Raw genomic sequence first — 24,391 nt, forward strand, 5'->3', positions numbered from 1 at the left:
CTTGCCTTTCTCTGCTGACAGTGGCATCCCTGCATTAGGGCCCAAGGCTTGTGGACTAGCAGAGTATGGGCTAGATTTCATCCTCTCCCACCCCCAACACACATACCCCCTCAGTGGTACACCTTTGTGCAGGGCATATCCTGCAGAACCATATATAGGCAAATAGTAGTCTCTGCCAATGCTACGTACAATGCCCAGAGACAAGGTCTCTGCCATCTGGGGCTTCTCCCAATTCCATGTACAGGGCTGAGAGGTCAGGTTCAAGCTCAGAGACTTTGCTCAAGTGGGCCTCCTATGGCAGCAACCTTTGCTCCCCACTAGCCACTGTCCCAAGAGACAGCCCTCTGACCTCCCTGAGCTCTTGCAGAGCCAACATTGAATTGCAGCTCAGAGATCCTGCCTCCAACAATTGCAGAGCTCTGGTTTTAGAGACTAGGCCCTTCTCACTGGAGACAGAGCCACCCTCAGCACCAAGAGCAAGGTCTTTAATGCAAATGCCAGCAACAACTCTCAGAGACCATCAACCACCACTAGGCCACTCCAAGAGCTGTCCTCAGGAACTAGGGACAAGGCCTGTACTGACCAGGCTACAGTGCCTCCTCCCACAGCCTACCCCACTCACCCGACCTGGGCCATCCGCTTATCTACCAGAAGTAATTATCGTGGCAACCCTGCAGGAATAAGGCATGGATGTCTGCTACAGCGTTTTTTGTTTTTGTTTTTTATTTATTTATTTATTTTGTTTTTATTTTTGGCTGTGTTGGGTCTTCATTGCTGTGCGCAGGCTTTCTCTAGTTACGGTGAGTGGGGTCTACTCTTCGTTGCGGTGCACGGGCTTCTCATTGTCGTGGCTTCTCTTGTTGCGGAGCACGGGCTCTAGGCATGCAGGTTTCAGTAGTTGTGGCACGTGGGCTCAGTAGTTGTGGCACAGGGGCTTAGTTGCTACGCGGCATGTGGGATCTTCCCAGGCCGCGGCTCGAACCCGTGTCCCCTGCATTGGCAGGCGGATTCTTAACCACTGCGCCACCAGGGAAGCCCCACTACAGCATTTTGAAGGTTCTGAAAATGTAATAAACCAAGAAAATAAAATAAGCTGTATAAAACTAAAAAGGGGGAAAGAGAAAAAAGTATAATTATTTGCAGATGATATGATTATAGTCATTGGGAATCCAAGAAATGCAATTTTAAAACTATTAAAACTGAGGAGTCTATGTAGTGGACATCTGTTGTTTTGGTTTGCCCAGCATTCCTTCCTCCCTGCTTCTGGTAATAGCACTTCTCTTCCTTTGGAGATCTGTTACTCCTTCACTGTCCTTTCAATATAGTCCTGGTGGGACGAGCAATGTTAGTACTTTGCCCCATTCCCCCTTTGCACACACAGCTGGGCACCTAACCCAGGATGGACTAATCATAATATCAAACCCTGCTGGACACTGTGGCAGCTCCAAGAGGTAGGCATATGACCCAGACCAGAGATCTAATACCTTCCTTGGAATATTCCAAATCAGAGGTAAAGAAGTAGCCTTCTCTTTCCTTCAGATCTTAAACCATAAGTAGACCCCAGAGTAGTTGATAGCTGTGTCTCTACCATGTGGAAGAGTCTTAGAGAATGAGGCAATACAGAGAAGAGAGAGGCTGAGAAGACAGATGAAGAAAGGAGTGCCTAGGTACTGGCTAGACTTGAGTCTCTGGATCAAGGTGTGTCTGGGATCTGCCCTGTCCTTCCCAGTTATATAAACCAATAAACTCCATTTTCCTCTTCAGCTTATTCAAGCTGGGTTTCTGCCACTTGGAAACAAGAGTCCTAACTAATAATACAAGCTGGATGTAAGATAAATGTACAGAATCCCATAGGTTTCATTTTTCCATTTTTTGAAGCATTATAACGTGGTTCCATTTTGTTTTATTTTCCAACATTTAATATAAAATTTTTTTAACATACAGAAAAGTTTAAAGAATTTCACAATGAACACCAATATACCCACCACGTAGATTTTACAATTAACATTCTATTATTATATTCCAATAGCTTTCTTTTATTCTAGCAATACTAGAAATAGAAAGAGGAAAAAGAAGTATCCCATTCACAGTAGTGGAAAAAGGTATGTGTGAAATGTCAACTGGCACAGACAAATAAGGGCCCCCAAATTCTGCTCTCTCTAGACAAAGGATGAGGAAAGGACCAACGCAGCAAGACAGAAAATTTTAGACAACTGATGTACTCTAGCCAAACGCCACGGAAAAACTGTGCCCCGCCCCTCACCCATGCCACCCTGGGCAGGCTACCTCGAGGCGGCCATCCCACTTCTCCTACCCTGGCCCACTGAGTGGAGACCACGTGGGGAGCCTGGCGCCTCTCCCTCTCCGCGCTGGGATTGTGTCCGAGGAGACCCCGAGGAGAGTCAGAACTTTCACTACCACTCAGTGGTGTTAGTGCAGGAATTGCACCAGTCTTGAAATAGAACAACTTTGGCTGACCTGCTGATGTCCCATAGGTGGTATTATTCAAGAGAGAATAACCCAGACTTTGGATAATGTATCCATTGATAGCATATCTTTTTGAGTGTTCGTTTTTTCGCTTTTGGCGCCAACTAGGCCTTCGTTAGGTGAGTGGGGTTTTCCCTGAAGGGATTGGTCAGATCTGCTGTTAATCATTGTTGAAAACCGTTAAATCCACAGGAAATCCAACCTCAGTGGGCAGAACTTAGCTCAGCGGTCTGGCCCTTGTCGCTAGCGTGTTTACCGAACGATTGTCTTCCGAGACCTGGGGCCTCTCACCGTTGTGGCCTCTCCCGTTGCGGAACACAGGCTCCGGACGCGCAGGCTCAGCGGCCATGGCTCACGGGCCCAGGCGCTCCGTGGCATGTGGGATCCTCCCGGACCGGGGCACGAACCCGTGTCCCCTGTATCGGCAGGCGGACTCTCAACCACTGCGCCACCAGGGAAGCCCGAGCCCTGAGGTTTTGAGATTGAACTAGATAGAACAACAAACAACAACCCATCCTGCTGATCCTCGTGGGACGGTGAGTTAAGCGGCTTCTCTGAGACTGTGTAACACGGGGAGGATTTCCTTTAGGAACATATTGAACGTCGACCTGCTTTAGGGTCGAGAGACAGTAAGCGATGCCACATCTTTAGACAGTTTTTAAGTTATTCTTTATGTTGTACTTCCTTTCATTATTCTCAAACGTTTAGAAGAGGTATATTAGAAGTTACAGCCTTTATTCACCTGAGGTGTGGAGAATTTAGGGGAAAGTATGTGAGAGCTCAATTTATCTGTCGAGAAAACTGCCTCCGGCAAAGCGGTGACCACGGGAGGACCCTCAACAACCACAAGTCTGTAGCTTGCTGAAGAGGCCACAATAGAAGATAATTAGAGACCTGGTTCAGATCACAAGTGAACTCGTACTTTGGAGAACCCTCAAGATAGCTGCAAGACAGTTGGAGGGGAGTCTAGTTCTTGGCATTCCAGCCAGCGGGGGCTCAAGCCATCGAAATTCAAAATAGGATTTGATGGGCTACGTCAGACTTCCAGTTTAAGATGTTAGTCTGAACAAATGTGTTTTTTCTCCCCCCAAGTTAGCTTTAAATGAAAGACGAAAAATAAATATTAGAGCCATAGCCGTAAGGGATAACAGGGAACGGTATGATTAGTAGGCCGAAATTGTGAGGATTTTCTTTTTTCTTTTTTTCTTTTAATAAATTTATTTATTATTTATTTTTGGCTGCATTGGGTCTTTGTTGCTGCGTGCAGCTTTCTCAAGTTGCGGTGAGCGGGGGCTACTTTTCATTGCGGTGCGCGGGCTTCTCACTGCGGCGGCGGGGCTTGGGCTCTAGGCGTGTGGGCTTCGGTAGTTGTGGTGCGCGGGCTCAGTAGTTGTGGCTCGCAGGCTCTAGAGCACAGGCTCAGTTGTGGCGCACGGGCTTAGTTGCTCCGTGGCATGTGGGATCTTCCCGGACCAGGGCTCGAACCCGTGTCCCCTGCATTGGCAGGTGGATTCTTAACCACTGTGCTACTAGGGAGGCCCTGTGAGGATTTTCTTGAAGATACGAAACAAATAGGATAAAATTAGTTGGGAAACCAGTCAATGAATCCATAATACCATCCAGATATGGGAGAGGGCAGCTGTAAAAGTGAATTCTCTGTTTTCTCACAGAGACCCCAACGATAGATGATGTCACAGTCATCTGCTTGGGATGGGAGTGCCAATGGAGCCGTCTCAGAAGGTACTGGTGGTAAATAAACTAATAAAACTTAAAGTTCAAATAATTGTTAAGAATATGTTGGGCTTCCCTGGTGGCACAGTGGTTAAGAATCTGTCTGCCAATGCAGGGGACACGGGTTCGAACCCTGGTCTGGGAAGATCCCACATGCCACGGAGCAACTAAGCCCGTGCGCCACAACTACTGAGCCTGTGCTCTAGAGCCCACAAGCCACAACTACTGAGCCCACACGCCTAGAACCCGTGCTCCACAACAAGAGAAGCCACCGCAATGAGAAGCCAGCGCACCACAACGAAGAGTAGCCCCCACTCACCACAACTAGAGAAAGCCTGCGCACAGCAATGAATACCCAACGCAGACAAAAAGAAAGAAAGAAAAGAAAGAATATGTCTAAGAAGCTTGAGTAAATTATTAAGCTATTACTAAGAAGATCAAGCAGAATGAAACCATTATAAAAAATTAATAGCAAGGTGGAAATCAGTTTCCTGAGAGGGATCAGGGGATGGTGGTCAAGTGGGCACTTCTGCTTTTGCTTTGCTGTGGTTGTTTTATAGTGAGAATGAACTCATGTAGTATTTTGACAAAAACTTTTTAAAGTTTGATCATATTTAGCGTTGCTAATGGTGTGGGCAATCAGTGGTCATTCTGAAGGTGGGTGTGTATGTGCAACATTCCTTAAGGGTAATATGGCAGTCTATCGAAATTTAAATATACCTTCTTTTCTTTTTTTTTTTTTTTTGTGGTACGCGGGCCTCTCACTGTTGTGGCCTCTCCCGTTGCAGAGCACAGGCTCCGGATGCACAGGCTCAGCGGCCATGGCTCACGGCCCAGCCGCTCCGTGGCATGTGGGATCCTCCTGGACTGGGGCACAAACCCGTGTCCCCTGCATCGGCAGACGGACTCTCAACCACTGCGCCACCAGGGAAGCCCCCTTCTTTTTTTTTTTTTAACATCTTTATTGGCATATAATTGCTTTACAATGGTGTGTTAGTTTCTGATTTATAACAAAGTGAATCAGTTATACATATACACATATCCCCATATCTCTTCCCTCTTGCGTCTCCCTCCCTCCCACCCTCCCTATCCCACGCTTCTAGCTGGTCACAAAGCACCGAGCTGATCTCCGTGTGCTATGTGGCTGCTTCCCACTAGCTATCTATTTTTCATTTGGTAGTGTATATATGTCCATGCCACTCTCTCACTTTGTCCCAGCTTACCCTTCCCCCTCCCCGTAACCTCAAGTCCATTCTCTAGTAGGTCTGCATCTTTACTCCCGTCTTGCCCTTAGGTTCTTCATGACCATTTTTTTTTTTAGATTCCATATATATGTGTCAGCATACGGTATTTGTTTTTCTCTTTCTGAATTACTTCACTGTGTGTGACAGACTCTAGGTCCATCCACCTCACTACAAATAACTCAATTTCGTTTCTTTTTATGGCTGAGTAATATTCCATTGTATATATCTGCCACATCTTCTTTATCCATTCATCTGTTGATGGACACTTAGGTTGCTTCCACGTCCTCGCTATTGTAAATAGAGCTGCAATGAACATTTCGGTACATGACTCTTTGAATTATGGTTTGCTCAGGGTGTATACCCAGTAGTGGGATTGCTGGGTTGTACGGTAGTTCTATGTTTAGTCTTTTACGGAACCTCCATACTGTTCTCCATATCGGCTGTATCAGTGTACATTCCCACCAACAGTGGGAATTTCAAGATTGCTTTGGCTATTCGGGGTCTTTTGTGTTTCCATAAAAATTGTGAAGTATTTTGTTCTAGTTCTGTGAAAAATGCCAGTGGTAGTTTGATAGGGATTGCATTGAATCTGTAGATTGCTTTGGGTAGTAGAGTCATTTTCACAATGTTGATTCTTCCAATCCAAGAACATGGTATATCTCTCCATCTATTTGTATCATCTTTAATTTCTTTCATCAGTGTCTTATAATTTTCTGCATACAGGTCTTTTGTCTCCTTAGGTAGGTTTATTCCTAGGTATTTTTTTCTTTTTGTTGCAGTGGTAAATGGGAGTGTTTTCTTAATTTCACTTTCAGATTTTTCATCATTAGTGTATAGGAATGCAAGAGATTTCTGTGCATTAATTTTGTATCCTGCTACTTTACCAAATTCATCAATTAGCTCTAGTAGTTTTCTGGTAGCATCTTTAGGATTCTCTATGTATAGTATCATGTCATCTGCAAACAGTGACAGCTTTACTTCTTCTTTTCCAATTTGGATTCCTTTTATTTCTTTTTCTTCTGATTGCTGTGGCTAAAACTTCCAAAACTATGTTGAATAAGAGTGGTGAGAGTGGGCAACCTTGTCTTGTTCCTGATCTTAGTGGAAATGGTTTCAGTTTTTCACCATTGAGTACGATGTTGCCTGTAGGTTTGTCATATATGGCCTTTATTATGTTGAGGGAAGTTCCCTCTATACCTACTTTCTGGAGGTTTTTTTTAATCATAAATTGGTGTTGAATTTTGTCGAAACCTTTCTCTGCATCTATTGAGATGATCATATGGTTTCTCAGAAATACTTTTACACATGCACAAAGATATATGTTACAGGATGTTCATTGCTGCATGTTTGTAGTAGCAAAAAATTGGAAGTACCAAACGTCCCAAAATAGGGGAATGGTTACATAAAATGTGGTATGTTTTTATTAGCAAATAGTACACAGTTTTTAAAAAGAATTAGATAGGGCTTCCCTGGTGGCGCAGTGGTTGAGGTCCACTTGCTGATACAGGGGACACGGGTTCGTGCCCCGGTCCAGGAAGATCCCACATGCCGCGGAGCAGCTGGGCCCGTGAGCCATGGCCGCTGAGCCTGCGCATCCGGAGCCTGTGCTCCGCAACAGGAGAGGCCACAATGGTGAGAGGCCCGCGTACCGCAAAAAAAAAAAAAAAAAGAATTAGATAGATCTCCATGTACTATCATGAAAAGATCTCCAATGTATATTAGGTTTAAAAAGCAAATTGTAGAACTTCATGTACAGTAATGATACCATTTTTTAAAAAGACAGTAAAGCTTATTTGTATAAATATAAATATATATGTACATAAATGCTGAGGAAGGCTGTGCACCAAACTTAACAGTGAAGGGACACTTCCACTTTTTATCCTGTGTTCTTCTATATTGTTTCTGTATTTTTTTTTACAAAAATGTGTTTGTGTGTCATTTGTATAAGTAAACAAAACCGAAAGGTAACCATTAATAGAATATAAATAGTTCATAGAACTTCCCAGCCACTAATAGTTAAAAAAAAAAGGAAATTCAGTCAGTCCAGCAAAAGTAAGGAAGGGGGAAAAGAAACAACAAGAAAGTGTGATAATTAGAATTTTTTAAAAATGACAGGAATATGTACATCCATATACAGTTGTCCCTTGGTATCCACGGTGGATTGGTTCCAGGACCCCCTCGCCCCAACCCCTCCCCCTCCCTCTCCCTCCCCCCTCCCCCCTCCCACCACCTCCCCTCTTCCCCCCTCCCCCTTGCCCTCACGTCCCCCCCACCCCCTGCAGGAATAACAAAATACCTGATGTTCAAGTCCCTTACCTGAAATGGTATAGTACATTCCACCCTCCGGATCCACTGATGCAGAACTGGTGGATACAGAAGGCTAAATGTACTATGCTGCCCATAAAAATGGTGAGGTAAATCTATGAATACTGACACGGAAAGATGTCCATGATATAATATTAAGCGAAATAAAAGTCACAGAACAATTCACATAGTGTAAACTATTTTTTTAAAAAAGCAAAAACTCTGTATATAGCTAACTATATAGAAAAAGATCTTTAATTAGCAAACTGTTAACTGAGGTTAACTTTGGGGATTGGGGGGAGCTGTCACCTCATTTTATAGTCAAAGGTTGTTGAGACCTGGACATCTCTAAATGTACAGCTGATCATATTACTCCCTTCACTGCTTGAAGCCCTTCAGTGGGTTACCCATGACCTAATGGAGTGAATCCAAACTCTGGAGCATGCCGTACAAAGTTCGTCATGGTCTGAACCCTGCCTGTCTTCGTCTCCCGCCATCCTCCCTGTAGGCCTATTGCACATCAGTCACACAGCATGGTCATGCTTGCATTTGCTTAAATGGGCCATGATTTTCCTCATACTTCCATGTCTTTGTACACATTGTTCCCTTTTCCAGGTAACTTGTAGATTTCCAGATCTCACCATCCTGATACTACAAATTAAGTTCAGATTTGTATAATTAGTATACAAATAACAATTCCAAGCCCCCATCTTGTGGACCATGGGAAGTCTATTCTTCCACCAGGTTGGAGGGCGATTCCTCCAGCTCCTGAGTAATTTCAGGGAATCCAGGAGAAATGTTCCAAAAATCAGTCCTAGTTGTCGTTTTCCATCTCTTCCAGGTATTCATTCTCCAAACTGCTATGCTCTAGCGTTCAACTGATCACCACTTGCTGTCTTTATACTTAAACTTTTTTTATTATATAATTTTAATATATACGTAAGAATATGTGTGACATGTAATTTATGGAGCATAATAATAAAACAAAAATCCAAGAACCCATCATCAGCTTAAGAACTAGAACACTACCAATGCTTTTGAATCTACCTAAATTCTCCCCCTTTGCTTCCCCTAAAGCAGTCCCCTATCATGGATTCTGTGTTTATTATTTCCCTTCTATATTTTAAGTTTTATCACATTATATATCCATGAGTTTTCTTATCTTTGAGCTTTACAAAAAATTACCAAATTGTATGTATGTATTCTGTGATTTGCTTTTCTCATGTAACATTATTTCTGTGATTTATGCATGTAACTGCAATTTATTTTTCAATGCTGTGTAGTATTTTCTTGTGTGAATATACCACATTTAGTCATTCTGTCGAAGAATATTCTCTTGCCATTCTTTGAAGTCTGTGTCAAAGGTGATGCAGACTAGGAACAGAAAATCCTTAGTGTGTTTTGAATCACTTCGTCCTTTGTGCCACCACTAAACATTCTCCATGTATCTTTTTTTAGCACTTAGCATATTTAAGAGCAAGGGTCAGCAATTTTTTTTTCTGTAAACGACTAGGTAGGAAATACTTTACGCTCTGCGGGCCATATGGTCTGTTGCAGCTACTGAACTCTGTTGTTTTAGCACAAAAGCAGCCACAGAAAATATGTAGATGAATGAGTATGGCAGTGTTCCAAGCTGGCTGAGTTTGGTCCACTGGCCATTATTTCCCAAACCCTGCTCTAGTTCGTCTGAATTCCTGTAGCATTGTCCAATATTGTGGTCATACGTGCATCTGTATCATCTCATTTCTTTCTCATTATCTTATTTCCCATGCCTCATCACCCTCTCCTCCTGCCCTTTGTGATTCTGAGTTCCTGTATCTAATGATGAGCCCAACTTGTCCAATTCCTGAACCAGTGTGGCTCAAAGCAAGAATTATTATCAGTAGCCACAGCTCCAACAGCAAGTAGGGTATAGAAGTAAGGCTCAGTGCTAAGAGGCCTAGGAATTGCTGTACCAGATTTGAGACTGGGATGCTGCCTTGATTTCTGTCCTGAGCACTCCAGGGTTTCTGGTTAAGACTGAAACTACTCCTGAGAACTATCTCCTTGCAATTTCCTGAATATGCCTTATTCTCTCTCACCTTCAGGATTTAACTGTGCTCCCCATTTTCCCTTTTTGTGCCCCCCCCATCCTTCCCACTCCCCTTTCCTGGCTAGTTCCCACTTACTCTCTGGGATTTAAATTTACTTTCTCTGGAAGCTATTCTTAACTCCCCACCCTTACCCTTTCTCCACCCCACCACACCCGACCTTCCTAGGCTGTGCAGGTGTCTCTCCTCTGTGTTCCTATTACCAGCCTTTATCTGCTCTGCCCTGTAGTTTTATGCCTCGCCCACTAGGCCAGTTGAGAACTGTTTGAGGGCAAGGATTGTCTTTGTATACTCAGTGACTGGATCATAATGGGTCCTTGGGCAAGGTTTGTTCAGTGTTTGCCTGGATTTGGCTAGGAGGAGCTGGATTCAACCTTTGGTGAAGATCAGCCACTGGCTGAGGGTCCAGCCAGGGAATGGACCGATTTTCTATAACCAAACTGCCACTCTGTCTTTGAAGGTACATTGCTTGGTGCTGTGTGCTGTGTGCTTGATGATGGCCTGAACTAAATCCAAGCTTGGGCTCCTTTTGGGCACTGTGATTTGGCTCATCTCCATAAAGGAGTTGTTTCATTATTCCTCATTTTTTCCTCCTGGTGAGTGGGGCTCTGAACGTTTTTTCCTAACTTGTCTATTACTTGAAACATTTTTATGGCATGTCTCCTTACTAAATTATAAACTATGGGAAGTACTGTATTTGGAGTTAGAGAAAAGCTGGGTTTGGTTTAAGTCTGTGCTTTGTGACTTTGGCAAGTCATTTTAACCTCCTGCCCTGAGCATGTTTCTCATCTGTAAAATGGGGATGGCACTTGACCTATTTCACAGTGTGGTTATGAGGATAAAATAAGATTGTGTGTGAAAGTGCTTTGAAAAACTGTAAAATCAACTGCAAATGGAATTTCGTATTAGTTCTGTATTCCCTTATGACATCTGTAGTCCCTTATGACATCTAGCACCATGCCTTGCCCAGAGTAGTTTGCTCAATACATTTTTATTGAATGACCAAATGAATTGGCAAGAGAGATAATGCTATCTGTGGGAATAAAGAACATTTAATAGAATCAGGAAAAACAGATCATTTGGCAATAGAAACATCCATATGGTGAGTGATAATTCAAAAGTTGGGCATTTATGGATAGCTCCAAACCTACATTCCCAATGTCTGCTCTTTGTTTTGCTTATTTAAAAAATTAAAATTTTCTTTTAACATGATTTTGGCAGCTGAGAGAAGCTGTCAAATTTGACTTGATGCTAAATATGCAGTCCTCTCAAAGCAGGGTTGGCCCCAGGCAATACTGTGAGGTCAGCAAAATGTACTCTCAGAAATCTTTCCTCCCTTGATGGTAACTGTCTTCCCCTACCCACATTGCAGTGCCTACACATAGTTCTGTTTACCTCCAGGCACTTAGGACTTTTGTATTATCCTTTGTTCCCAAGAAGCATTCACCTAAAAGGGTCAGGAACTAAGTCTTCCTGGCTAATTTGCATTTGAAAAAAGGATTCCTAGAGAAGGCGGCTATTTTTATCAAAAGGAATGAATAAATAATTGTGAAATTTCAGGCATTAAAAGGAATACAAAGGCTTATCAGCCTCATTCAAATCACAGTGGTACTTATTTCACCTACAGTTGTGGCCTCAACCCTGGAGTTATGTAGAATCACCCAGAGAGCTTCTTAAAAAAACTGGTAATTGAGGCCCTACTCACTGAGATTCTAATTCCGTTGGACTAGGTGCAGACCTGGGCAAAGGTGTTTTTTTAAAAAACTCCCCAGGCAATTCTGTTGTGCAGTTAGAGTTGGGAACCTCTGATTTAAACCTAAATTGGCCCTGCTCTTAAGAAAAGCTGAAGCCATTGGAAGATCAAACCTTAAAGCAGGGTGGGGGTGGAAGGGCTGTGAGAGTCATTGATAAAGTGAGCAGAAGGTTAAAAATAGGCCCAGCAACTCCAGAATAAGCAAGTGCTTGGCAGCACCAAAGGAAGAAGTAATCTGTGACTGATCCGTCCCCCACTCGCAAACCCCCAGGGGAAACTGCCTGCCCCTAACTGTTGCTTCTTAAAAATCTACTTTCCAGATGGTTCACAGGTTATAACAGTAGATAAAATCTCTTGAGATAAGGAGATAAGTACTCTAATGGTTGATGTACCCAAGTCAGTAAATATTCAGTTGATGAGATAACTTTACATAGAATGGATTTTGTTAAAAACAGGAGATCTGTGTCATTTATTTACATTTTACTGAACACCATAGGTTCAGCATTTGTTATTAAATTCCTTGCTTTATAAAGCAACTCCAGGATGGACAAAGGGTGAATTCACATTGTGTAGCTGGATCATCATTGCTTAAGCTTTGGCCTTGGTCATCCCCTATCAGTCCTTTGCTACTGATAGCATAACAAAACCCTTATTATGACATGTTTACTATGTCACCACTGCTAGGTCTGACTCCTCTGTATTTCCCTCCTTCAGAGATGGTCCTTCGGAAAAGTGGGTAGAGAGCCTGCTTTTACCCAGCAGTTGTCTTTTCTGGACGCGTTCTTAATGCTTGCTGCGGGAACATCTTTCTGAGCAAGCAGTTATCTCCTGTTTTTAAGGAAGATCCCACCCATGGATAACAAGGCTTCACAGAGTGAGTATTCACTGACAAACCCCTCCTCAGAGATGTCTGGAGAAGACCCCAAACCACGCACCCAGGGGAATCTGCATGATCAAAAAAGGGAAACTGGTTACACTCTGCCTTTTTAGAGAGATGCCTATAAAAATAGGGGAATGGACATTAGATAGTCCTCTGTCTTTATTTGTATCTCTTCCTTTATGCATATACTTACCTTTATAAATAGCTACAGATTTATTTATTTACTTGATTAAAAGAAGGCCAATAATAACTGTACCTCATCTGGCAGCATTGTTAAGTTTTATTAATGTTTCTAAGATATGAGTTGAACTCACCAGATGAAAGATTCTGTATATGGAATATGTTAAGTGCCCAATCGGGTTTAGTCTGATAATGGCCATAATTGTATGGTGTCCTACATTGCACGACTTGATTATTGTGGTTTCATTGAGTTAACCTTGAAAAGTGTATTTTAATGCTGAGAATGTCTTTAATGTTGGTTGGCAAACATTTGGGTATATAGAATATAAGCTTATGTTTTAGTTAGCCCCAATTAGTCGATTCTTGATGTAAAAGATGTTTTACAAAGCAATGTGGGTTTTTCTTCCTTTTAAATTGGTCCGAAGTTCCAAAAAGACACAAAGTCCTGGTCTTCATACATCACATAGTAATATCTAAGTTGGTTTGTGCCACAAAATGTAAATGTTAAATTAAAAAAATTACATAAATTACGTATCCATATTAAGATGTGCTAAATATGTGAGAATTGACCTGGCACAAAATAAATTAAGACAGTAAAATGTTAAAAGGAAGTTTTTTTAAGTTAATTATTTTATTTATATAAATTTATTTAGTTATTTATTTTTGGCTGAGTTGGGTCTTTATTGCTGCGCACGGGCTTTCTCTAGTTGTGGCGAGCAGGGGTTACTCTTCGTTGCGGTGCAGCCTTCTCAATGTGGTGGCTTCTCTTGTTGTGGAGCACGGGATCTAGGGCGTGCGGGCTTCAGTCGTTGTGGCACACAGGCTTAGTTGCTCTGTGGCATATGGCATCTTCCCGGACCAGGGCTCGAACCCGTGTCCCCTGCATCGGTAGGCGGATTCTTAACCACTGCACCACCAGGGAAGTCCTCAAAAGGAAGATTTTTATTAACCACTAAGAAAAAAAAGAAAAAATATTTTCCTATGAAACTCACTTAAGGATATTTCATGGAAAACTTAACTAGTAGGTTAGACTACTGGGTCATTCAAAGTGAGCTAGAGCTCAAGAGTCAAGTATCTGTGCTTTTAGAGCTAACATGTAATGTGGAAGACTGAAGGGCTTAGATAACCGTGTCAGATTGGGAGCTATGATTACTACCACGTAGTTGAATATTAACAGGATTCAGCTATCCTGTATGTTAGTATAAAAGTTTATCTTTGTATGGCACTAATTTTTGTAATTTTTAAAATAGCTAGCACTTCCATACACCCTTCTGAGGAATATAGTTACATGAATTAGAACAAGGCCTACTTTTTTTTTTCTTTTTTTTGGTCTTGAAAAGTCCTTGGTTAAAATACAAATCCTCCTAGAGAGGGTACCACTTTGGGCCATTATCAGCTGGCCCATCCATACACCCTTCTAAGGAATATAAGTACATGAATTAGAACGACCTTTATCATTGTCCTGAAAAGTAGCCAGTTAATCCTCCCTTATGAAGACATGGCATTATTTTATTCTCATTCAATGAAATACTCAATTCAGTAAGTATTTACTCTGAATTTACACAGTTGTTCAGCACCGTGTGAAATGTGAGACAGAATAAAAGAGGGTTTAATATTTTCAGATATCTTCCCTGGCCTTAAGAGTTTACAGTCTCATTTTGGACAGGAACAACAACACGGTTCATTCGAAACAGGTAGGAGTCCATCTTCCCCCTTTGAGGCCTCTTATCTCTCTTCTCTGTGGCCCTGGGGCCTTAGTTCCATTAGAGCCTTGCTTTCAGCCTGTTGTCATCAAACAGCACAAAGCTGATAGTGGCCCAAGTTGGTGTCTTTTCTAGGAGGATTTGCTTTTTAACCAAGGACTTTTCAAGACAATAAAAAATAAAAAGTGGACCTGTGTAAACAAAATTAAGAAAACTGATTTATTCTTAGGGTTCTGATTTGTCTATCTCAAACTGTACAATACAAACTGCTTTTACTCCATCCATAATCCTGTCACTACCCTGCTTTTAAAAGCCCAGTTTGGTCTCCATACCATCTACCCTACCCTACAGGGTAGACTCCAAAATTTTTGGCTTCATGTTCCAGGCATCCTTGAGCCTCATTTTTCTTACTTTCAACCAAACATACTACTTTCCAGCCTCACTGCACTTTCCATTTTTCCATAAACAGGCCAGGCCCTTTCACAACTCCCTGCTTTGCCCCTGTTTCCACTGCCCAGGATGGCTTTCACCCTCTCTCCTCTTGTCTTTTTGGAAACTTCCTCTTTGAGACCCAGCATAAACCTCAATTCCTCTGTGAAGCTCTTCCTGACTATTCCAGAATTCTCTCAAATGTCTTGCTTCACCTGTTGCTGCAGCACTTTGTACGTTTATAGTACTGTTATAGAAATTAGTTTTGAGACTCTTCTCCCTCTGGCTTCTTGATGGCAGGACCTGGTATAGTGTCTGGCATACAGAGTCTTTCAGTACATGCTCCTTGAATGTTTCCGCAGTTAGAAAGATCAACAGGTTGGCAAATTTAGTTTTATTTGACATTGTGTTCTCCTACATCTCCTCCCCCCCCAATACCCTCAGGTTAAATAAAAACTCCCAACAGGGGATTTACACGGTTTATTGTTGCTAATTTAACCAAATTTAGAGGTTTGTTCTTAGGATTACTTCATTTTAAAATTTGCACTCATGTACTATATTGGTAGAAAAGATTGACTTTTGCCAATATTGTTGTCCTAAAACGTCTTGAGACAAAACGTATGAACCAGGATTTGGTAAAAGAAGTGGCTCTGTTTAGTCTGTAAATTACTGAGTTAATGATTGATGGGGCTTGGGGTTGGTCCTGGGAATTGTGTTAGGGAGAAGTGTTAGTTACCTTCCTGTTTCTTGGCCTTAGAATGCACCCTTAACTCGGGCTTCCCTGGTGGGACAGTGGTTAAGAATCCGCCTGCCAATGCAGGGGACACTGGTTCGAGTCCTGGTCTGGGAAAATCCCACATGCCATGAAGCAACTAAGCCCGTGCACCACAACTACTGAGCCTGTGCTCTAGAGCCCGTGAGCCACAACTACTGAAGCCCGCGTGCCTAGAGCCCGTGTCTCCGCAACAAGAGAAGCCACCGTCGATTAAGACCCAACGCAGCCAAAAAATAAATTAATTTAAAAAAAAAGAATGCACCCTTTCTAGCCAGCCATCTTAGAAAATGCTCCTGGTAGGAAGGTAAAAGGATTTGCAACTACATTACTGAGAAAGGTATCAAAACACTCAGTATTGGGTCAGCTGTGTCCTTGACATAAAAGAGAAACAATTTATAGCTCAACCGAATGAAAAACTCATTTTTCTTTCTATATAAGTTCTTTTTCTTTTCCTTTCCTATCTTAACATCATGACATTCCTCCCTAGCATTAGGCATAATGGCATGATTCTATTTTCCTCCATTTCGGGTTACTCCTCTCGCCTTGCAACCCCTCCTTATTCCTTTATCGCTTTCAAAGTTTCCATTCTCCGTTCCCTTACTTTTACTCCCTCCCTCTTTTTTCCCAGCTAGCTCACCCCGCCCCTCACCGTCACCACCTTCCCTCCCCTTCAGGCTCCTTCCCGCTCCTTCTCCCGCCACCACCCCTCCCTGCCCGCCTCGCGTTCAGGAAGCTCCAATCAGGAGCTCCGAAGGTGTCTCGAAGGCCCGCCCCCTCCTCCCTTTCCACTTCTCTGCCCCCCCTTCTCCCTCCCCCACCCCACCCCCACTCAAGTCCTGCGGACCTGGGGGCTTCGGGATCTGGGCGCTATGAAAAGTGTCTGCTCAGTCACTTCCGGTAAGGGCGTTGCGGCGCGAAGCTTCCCGCGGGACTGTTTAGGAGGGGGTGGAAGTAACCGGTGGGCCGGGGGAGGAGAGTGCTGCCTGGGAAGGGGAGCGAGAGAGGGAGGCGGAGGGAGAGCAAGCGCGAGCGTCTCGGGCGCCTCAGCGGCCCCTTTCCCGCCGCCTCCCCACAAGCCAGCTCCCCCGCCCCCCGGCCGCCTGCAGTGCTGCTCTCCACCCCCCACTCTCGCGGACTAACACCGCCCCTCCCTCGCCGCCGCGTGACCGGAAGTGGCGCCATCTTTAGCTTCTTGTGCTATTGACAATAACAAGCTCCGGTTCTCTCCCCCTCCCCCCTCCCCCCAACCACGGCATCTCCCCTCCCAGAGAGAGGGAGAAAAGGAGGAGGAGCTGCAGCCTCACAGACTTACTGAGTCGCTCCTGCAGAAAGGGGGGAGAGAGACCGAAAAGCAGGGGAGGGGGACGGCACGGCCGTTTACCTGTCTGCCTCCTCATTCGCTCTCCCCCCTTGTTCTGCTCACTCCTGGTGTCAGCCTATCCTCCTTCCCAAACCCTCCCATTCCCCCGGTGGAGCCCCCCCCTTCACTTTCCTTCTCGTCCTCTGTGTTTCTCCTCTCTTTCTTCCCTTCCCCCTCTAGCATTGCCACCTTCTCTCCTACACGCACTCAGGCATATAAACGTAGGTTTTTGATGCTCGTCTGCCTGTTGACCCCGCTATTTTCATGTTTCCAACAGGTTTTTCTTCCCCCAATCCCTCAGCTGCTGCTGCTGCTGCTCAGGAGGTCAGATCTGCCACTGATGGTAATACCAGCACCACTCCGCCCACCTCTGCCAAGAAGAGAAAGTTAAACAGCAGCAGCAGCAGCAGCGGCAGTAACAGTAGTAACGAGAGAGAAGACTTTGATTCCACCTCTCCCTCCTCTTCCACTCCTTTACAACCCAGGGATTCGGCATCCCCTTCAACCTCGTCCTTCTCCTGCCTGGGGGTTTCAGTGGCTGCTCCCAGCCACGTACCGATACAGAAGAAGCTGCGTTTTGAAGACACCCTGGAGTTTGTAGGGTTTGATGCGAAGATGGCTGAGGAATCCTCCTCCTCCTCCTCCTCATCTTCACCAACTGCTGCAACATCTCAGCAGCAGCAACTTAAAAATAAGAGTATATTAATCTCTTCTGTGGCTTCGGTGCATCACGCAAACGGCCTAGCCAAATCTTCTACCACCGTCTCTAGCTTTGCTAACAGCAAGCCTGGCTCTGCTAAGAAGTTAGTGATCAAGAATTTTAAAGGTAACCAAGGCCAAAATCCATAATCACCTAAGGATTTGACACTTGAGTGGTCACGTGCTCTATTTCTGTTAATATATTAAACAGTATAGAGGTGGCCTAATGTTTTATGCATAATCAATGAGGTGGAGGGAGGTCCTTTTTGGGTGGAGGGTTCATTTTCCGGGGGTGGTTAGTATCCTTGTGCTGAAGCAGACACCAGGTGTTTCTGTGCAGTATTTTGAGGTCTGTCTCAGCCTATTGTATCTAATCTGTTATGCCTTATAACACTGACAATCGATATGATTGATCCGGATTTTACAGGTGAGAAATTTGTATTCTAAAAAGGTTTATTTATTTCAGGTGCATAGTGAACCTTGGCACTGCTGGGATTTTTATTTTTATCCTTCAGTAGGCCACGTTATCTAGTCCCTAGAAATGCAGGTAGGACTAGTGATTTTTTTCATGTTCAAAGAAGACTTATAGTTAGATTTATAATGTTGAATACTACACTCTTGAAACTCATTGTGGAAGCAATAGTTGGAGAAAAGTATTTATGATCTCTTCATTTCTTTCCAAAGGTAGGATTTGGAAGTGAAAATACTGTGTATACACAGTAGTAACTCTGTGTACCACTAGTCTAAAGATAGGAACAATTACTACATCTTTTTTGTTTTTAATCACTGAAATGGGTCCTAAAGTACTGACCTGCAGCTTTTAGGAAAATTTGTTCATTTCAAGTTTTTGAGATGTGTGCTTGAGAGTACTGTGAATGCATTGATGCAAATGTAAAATCAACAATTTTTTTAAATGTAATTGAGCTGAATTACTTTTTAATCTCTTGAGTGTGTTTCTGTTTCTCTTTTTCGACACTCTTAACTGGCAAGTAGTGGATGCTAAAATGTTTATTAAATGGGCAAGTAAAATGAATGAACTAAAGTAATATTTACCAGAACAGTGCCTTGTGGCTAAATATTAGTATTGAGAAAATTAGATTCTCCATGCTTGTATTTTCAACATTAGTGTGGAAATCAGTAATATGCTCTATTTTGTTTTAAGCAGAGTATAGTGTTGTTTATTTTTAACCTTTTCTTTTTTCTATCACTCCTCTCCCACCTCCAGGCTCTCAAGTGTTGTAATCTTTCTGATTTAATAGTAGACTTTTCTGAAGTAAATATGAATTGTAATTGACTAATTTGTTCACTGTTTTATTTAAAATATATCAATTTAATAGCCAAGGATTTTTAAAGAGATGAGCTATGACCCTAATTGCATTGTATACCGGTTTCAGAGATTTTGTTTGGGTTTTTTTCTCCCCCTCCCAAAATAAAAACACATTATTAAGGTATCTGGATGTTTTAATTTAAAAAAACCTCATTGCTGGTCAGTGAAGTTTAAAGCCTGGATTAAGATGTACCTTTCCATTCTGAAAGTGCTACATAGGTTCTGGAGTTGTTTGGATGTTTTAATTTTTTAATATTTTACTCTGCTCATAAATGCAGTTTAAATTAAAACATGAATTAAGATGTTTCTCTCCATTCCTGTAGATACTACATAAATAAGGGGGTCAAACAGACCTGAGTTAGAATCCCAGTTTTACCATTGACTAGCTATGGTGACCTTGGGCAAGCCTTACTAAATGAGTCTTCCAGCTTCAGTTGCCAAATAAGGATAATAATACTTTCCTTAGGACATTATTAGGAAAATTAAGATGTTTATAAAGTACCTTGTACGTAGTAGGCACTCAGTATTTTACGTTTCAGGTACAAAATTCATGTTGACTTTGGTTTACACATGATGGAATAGGATCAGGATTGTTAATTTTTTATTTGTCATTCTTGAATTTTTATTTTTTGAAGCAATTCAGTCAATAGCAGGAAAAAACCCTCACCTTCAGTTTTAATAGGTGAGTCAAAATGACTTACACAGTATTCTGGCATTTCAAATTTTATTCTTTATACTAAGCCTAAATATAATGGTTACTTTAATAGTTAGATATAACACTTATAACAATTTACCCTTAAAGAGCAGTAATACTAGTATTTTGTGGATCTTTTCATTACTATATCCTACATATTATTCTGATTATCAACCTTTTACATATCATCTAGATAAGCCTAAATTACCAGAAAACTACACAGATGAAACATGGCAGAAACTGAAAGAAGCAGTGGAAGCTATCCAGAATAGTACTTCGATTAAGTACAATTTAGAAGAACTCTATCAGGTATGTATTAACTTGGATTACCAGATTTGGTTAGCGTAAATTGAGGTGAAATGTATATGGATTTTACTTTCTGAAATGGGCGCTTATGTAGATTTTTGGTTCCCTTCTAATTACAATTTCTTGATTAATATATGCACTCTGTTTTATAATCAGACCATATGTTCTGACATAAACTATGGGTACAGTCTTATTGGTATAAATTGGGCTTATCTTGGACCCTTCTAATTAGGATTTACAGTTAGGAGTACCTAGCTGTAATAAGTTTGACCTATAATAGAATCCTATAGCCTGGATCCCAAAGATGATTTCTGGTGACATGTCATTCTGTTGTGATACTTCTTGCTAAGTGGTGTTACCTATATAGGAAAGCCCTCAAGAAATGCAGATATTCTCCATATACTTTATTCTACGTCTTTGCTGTTAGCATACTTTTGCCATTTCTTTCTCTTGTTCTTTATGTTGTCTTTTCTCCTGGTCTACAAGACATACCTTAGCCCAAAAATGATCAGCAGGTTGTAGTTCAGCAACTTGGTCTGAGGTTCAGGTTTGTTTCTTTTGCTTAACAAATGGATCTGTATTTGAAGTGTTGAACGTAAATATACAATTAAGGGCAATTCCTGATTTAGACTTCTTGCTACCAAGATACTTTGACCTACTGTATTTTTGCCACAACCAATTCAAGAAGTTACTTTCCATTATAGAGTCAGCAGTTTCATATTAAAAAAAAATCCAATGGCTTGAGTTTTTGTATTGATGAGTACTTTGTAAGAAATTATGTTCGTTCAGTTTATCAGAATTCGTAGTTTTCATCTATTCATTTTAGTTGTAGAGATAGTTTGGTGATGGACAAACAGTGGATTAGGAGTCAAAAGACAAAGGGATCTAGTTTTGGATCTATTACCCTTGTGGTCTTGGGCAAGGTACTAAACCTCTCTCAGCTTCTGTTTCCTCCTTTGTAAATGGGGGAAGAACTCCTGCTCTATCTACCTCACAGCGTTGCTTATAAGACTCAAATAAGATATTTGTGAAAAACACCTTGAAGCACTACGATAGAAATATAAGTTGATGTTATCACTAGTTAAACTTTTTCATAAGGCACAGTATGACTTTTTCACTTGTAATAGGTCAATTGAGATCACTAGTTTCTGTTGCTGTTTAAATTTAATGCGTCAATGCATGCCAAACAGAATCGTGCCGAATACATAGTAGTGATGCTGTGTAATATTATAAGCATAATAATGCTATGTAAGTGTCAGGGAGTAGTCAGTAGTAGTACTAAGGTATTAAGGATATTGCACATGTGGCTCCTGAGATGTACAGTAATAAAAGTAGAATTACAGTTGGAAAGGCCTTAAGCGATTATATGGTCCAGTATCTTTTCTTTGTATAGTGTATGTGACAGCCTACAAAGTAGGATTATCTCATTTAAGCATTATAGAAACCCTTTGTGAAGTAGATAAGGTAGTAGTTATCATCCCTATTCTATTGATGAGGAAATGGAGTCTCAGGGACTCCAAAGTCTAGAGTCGTGTATTGGCAGAGCAGGGGACTTAAACCAAGATGCCCAGGTTTTTAGTCCAGTGCACTTTCACTAATACACCACAGCACTTCACATACCTCTGTAGTGCAGTGTTTGAAGCAAATAGTCTTACTTTAGGAAAAGAAACTTTGTCATCAAAGAAGGTAATTTTTTTGGGCTTCCCTGGTGGCGCAGTGGTTAAGAATCCGCCTGCCAGTGCAGGGGACACGGGTTTTTTTTTAAAGACAGTTGGGTCTTCTTACTTTTTAAAAAAATTAATTTATTTATTTACTTATTTTTGGCTGTGTTGGGTCTTTGTTTCTGTGCAAGGGCTTTCTCTAGTTGTGGCAAGCGGGAGCCACTCTTCATCGTGGTGCGCGGGCCTCTCACTATCGTGGCCTCTCTTGTTGCGGAGCGCAGGCTCAGTAGTTGTGGCGCACGGGCCTAGTTGCTCCGCGGCATGTGGGATCTTCCCAAACCAGGGCTCGAACCCATGTCCCCTGCATTGGCAGGCAGATTCTCAACCACTGCCCCACCAGGGAAACCCGGGGGACACGGGTTTGAGCCCTGGTCCAGGAAGATCCCACATGCTGCAGAGCGGCTAAGCCCATGCACCACAACTACTGAGACCCCGTGCCACAACTACTGAAGCCCGCATGCCTGGATCCCATGCTACGCAACGGAAGAGGCCACAGCAATGAGAGGCCCACGCACTGCAGCGAAGAGTAGTCCCCACTCGCTGCAACTAGGAAGAAGCCCGCACGCAGCAATGAAGACCCAACGCAGCCAAAAATAAATAAATAAATTTTAAAAAAGAAGGTAATTTTTTTTCATTCGTGCTTGTATATGGTGTTTCTTTGGATTTGCTGGCATACAGCATCTTTAATTTAAGTAATGTGTTACTTTACATATTTCATATTTCTGACATTTTTAAAAAATTTATTTATTTATTTACTTATTTGGTTGCTCCAGGTCTTAGTTGCGGCAGGCAAGCTCCCTAGTTGCGGCTCACGGGCTCTTTAGTTGTGGCATGCTAACTCTTAGCTTCAGCATGCGTGTGGGATCTAGTTCCCTGACCAGGGATCAAACCTGGGCCCCCTGCATTGGGAGCTCAGAGTCTTAACTGCTGCACCAACAGGGAAGTCCCCATATTTATAACATATTGATTGTAGTTGCTAATGAACCCTATTTACTTTACCTTGAATATTTTTCTAGAGCTTTTGGGTTAAAAAAATATTTTTCCTGGTAAGTTGATTCTGTTAAATCCCTTTGTGTTTCAAGAGCTCATAGCTCACATTTTTTGTGTTTTTCCTTTCTTGTACTTCAGAATTCTTTACCTGCTGTTGTTCAGTTGCATTTCTTTAGCCTAAAGTCAGTGTTACAACTTTTCACTCTTTGCATTTTTCATAATACTTTCCTACTTCTGTAATAATAAATTCAAAAGCATTTGTTTCTAGCTCTTTTGCTGTTTTTGACCTTAATTTTATAAATGCTCCTTGGGATTGTTCTCAGAAAGAGTATTGTGAGGTGTTCAAGTTCAAAAAAGAGGATAAAAGGATAAAGGGAGTAAAATTATTTCATACCATCTGGATTTCAGGTGCTTGTTGGATTTTTAACAGGTTGAAATGTAATTTAAAAGTACTCTTCTAAAATTGAAACAATATAGAAGTATGTAGTGTACCAAACAAAAGTTCTCCAAACTCCTCAGCACACACCCCCCACCCCCGTCCCTGAAGTAAACACTTACTTGGCATATGTCTATGCAGAACTTTTTTCTATGAATGAAAAACCATTTTGCTTTAAGGCTTAAGCATGGAAGTCTTCCCTAGTGTGGATTGCATATACTACCTCGTAAGTTTTTAATTTCTAGAAAAGAACGTGCTGTTCTGAGTATATTTGCAATAAGTAAACGTTGTCTTTTAAAAGTGATTTAAGTGTGACTTGTACCTGAGTTTAAAAATTATCTTTCCGGGCTTCCCTGGTGGTGCAGTGGTTGGGAGTCCGCCTGCCACTGCCGGGGGCGCGGGTTCGTGCCCCAGTCCTGGAGGATCCCGCGTTGCCGCGGAGCAGCTGGGCCCGTGGGCCATGGCCACTGGGCCTGCGCGTCCAGAGCCTGTGCTCTGAGGTGGGAGGGGCCACGGCCCCGGTACCGGTACCGCAAAAAAAAAAAAAAAATTATCTTTGCTCCACAACCTTGAAATCCTGTTAAGAGTGAGGCAGTGGTTCATGTTGTTTTGGTTTGGGTTTTTTTGTTTGTTTGCTTGTTTGTTTTTGATTGACTACAGATAGGAGTATGGTTAAATGCACTGACTTTTGAGTTGTTCAGCCTGCCTTAGATTTGAGATCTGCCACTCATGATAACTTTGGGTGAGTTACTTCTCTAAGCCTTGGTTTCCTCATTTGCAAAATGGGGAGACTACCTATATGGCAGGGTTGTTCAGTTGTAAATAAAATACTGCAAAAACGTACTTACTACACTGCCTGCTGTATGTCCGTGTCATCAGTGATGATGATGATAAACAGTATTTGAGTCTTTAAAAAAGGTATCTTTAAGATTATGTTTTATTATACATCTCTAAAGCCACACATGTTTTTAAATTCTAAATCCACACTGGGCCAGAACAGCTGGCTGATAAATAGATTACATCCCAAATATGCATCAGAAAACATCATTAGCCAAAGTGAAAAAATAATAGAAAAAGAGAACTCTCTAGGAACAGTGTCCCTCTGCACTGCTCAAGAATGTGTCTTGTTTTTATATGTAGTATCTTAATAGTTGGCATCTTGGTTTTGGTGTGTGACTTTTTTACTAAGTGATATTTTAAGTAATGGGATTATTTTCCTCATGTTCTCAGCCTTGTGTGAATAGCTGTGTAGTGTTTTTAAATTAGCTACCTTTTTTGGAGC

At 42.1% G+C, this 24,391-nt stretch overlaps 1 protein-coding gene and 1 long non-coding RNA gene across 6 annotated transcripts in view; one reads left to right on the forward strand and one right to left on the reverse strand.

Moving 5' to 3' along the window:
- Positions 1–705: 705 nt before the first annotated feature.
- On the reverse strand, positions 706–17,023 carry LOC141277592 (uncharacterized). Its single transcript, XR_012329213.1, has 2 exons — positions 16,958–17,023; positions 706–1,059 (listed from the first exon to the last, which is right to left on the reverse strand). It is a non-coding gene; the product is annotated as an uncharacterized lncRNA (long non-coding RNA).
- Positions 12,324–24,391, forward strand: part of CUL4B (cullin 4B) — a 36,404-nt gene continuing 24,336 nt past the window's right edge. For 2 of the 5 annotated variants that reach the window (XM_033849375.2, XM_033849376.2), the window contains exons 1-3: positions 16,325–16,473; positions 17,214–17,762; positions 19,850–19,965. In XM_033849375.2, the coding sequence (XP_033705266.1) occupies positions 16,446–16,473; positions 17,214–17,762; positions 19,850–19,965 (693 nt within the window). In that variant the 5' untranslated portion in view covers positions 16,325–16,445. Of the gene's footprint in view, positions 12,484–16,324; positions 16,474–16,997; positions 17,763–19,849; positions 19,966–24,391 lie in introns of those variants that run through there. The other 3 variants (XM_033849372.2, XM_033849374.2, XM_033849373.2) reach the window with 3 other exon arrangements.

Source organism: Tursiops truncatus, chromosome X (genome assembly GCF_011762595.2).
Source record: "Tursiops truncatus isolate mTurTru1 chromosome X, mTurTru1.mat.Y, whole genome shotgun sequence".
In the NCBI taxonomy this organism is placed as follows: Eukaryota; Metazoa; Chordata; class Mammalia; order Artiodactyla; family Delphinidae; genus Tursiops; species Tursiops truncatus.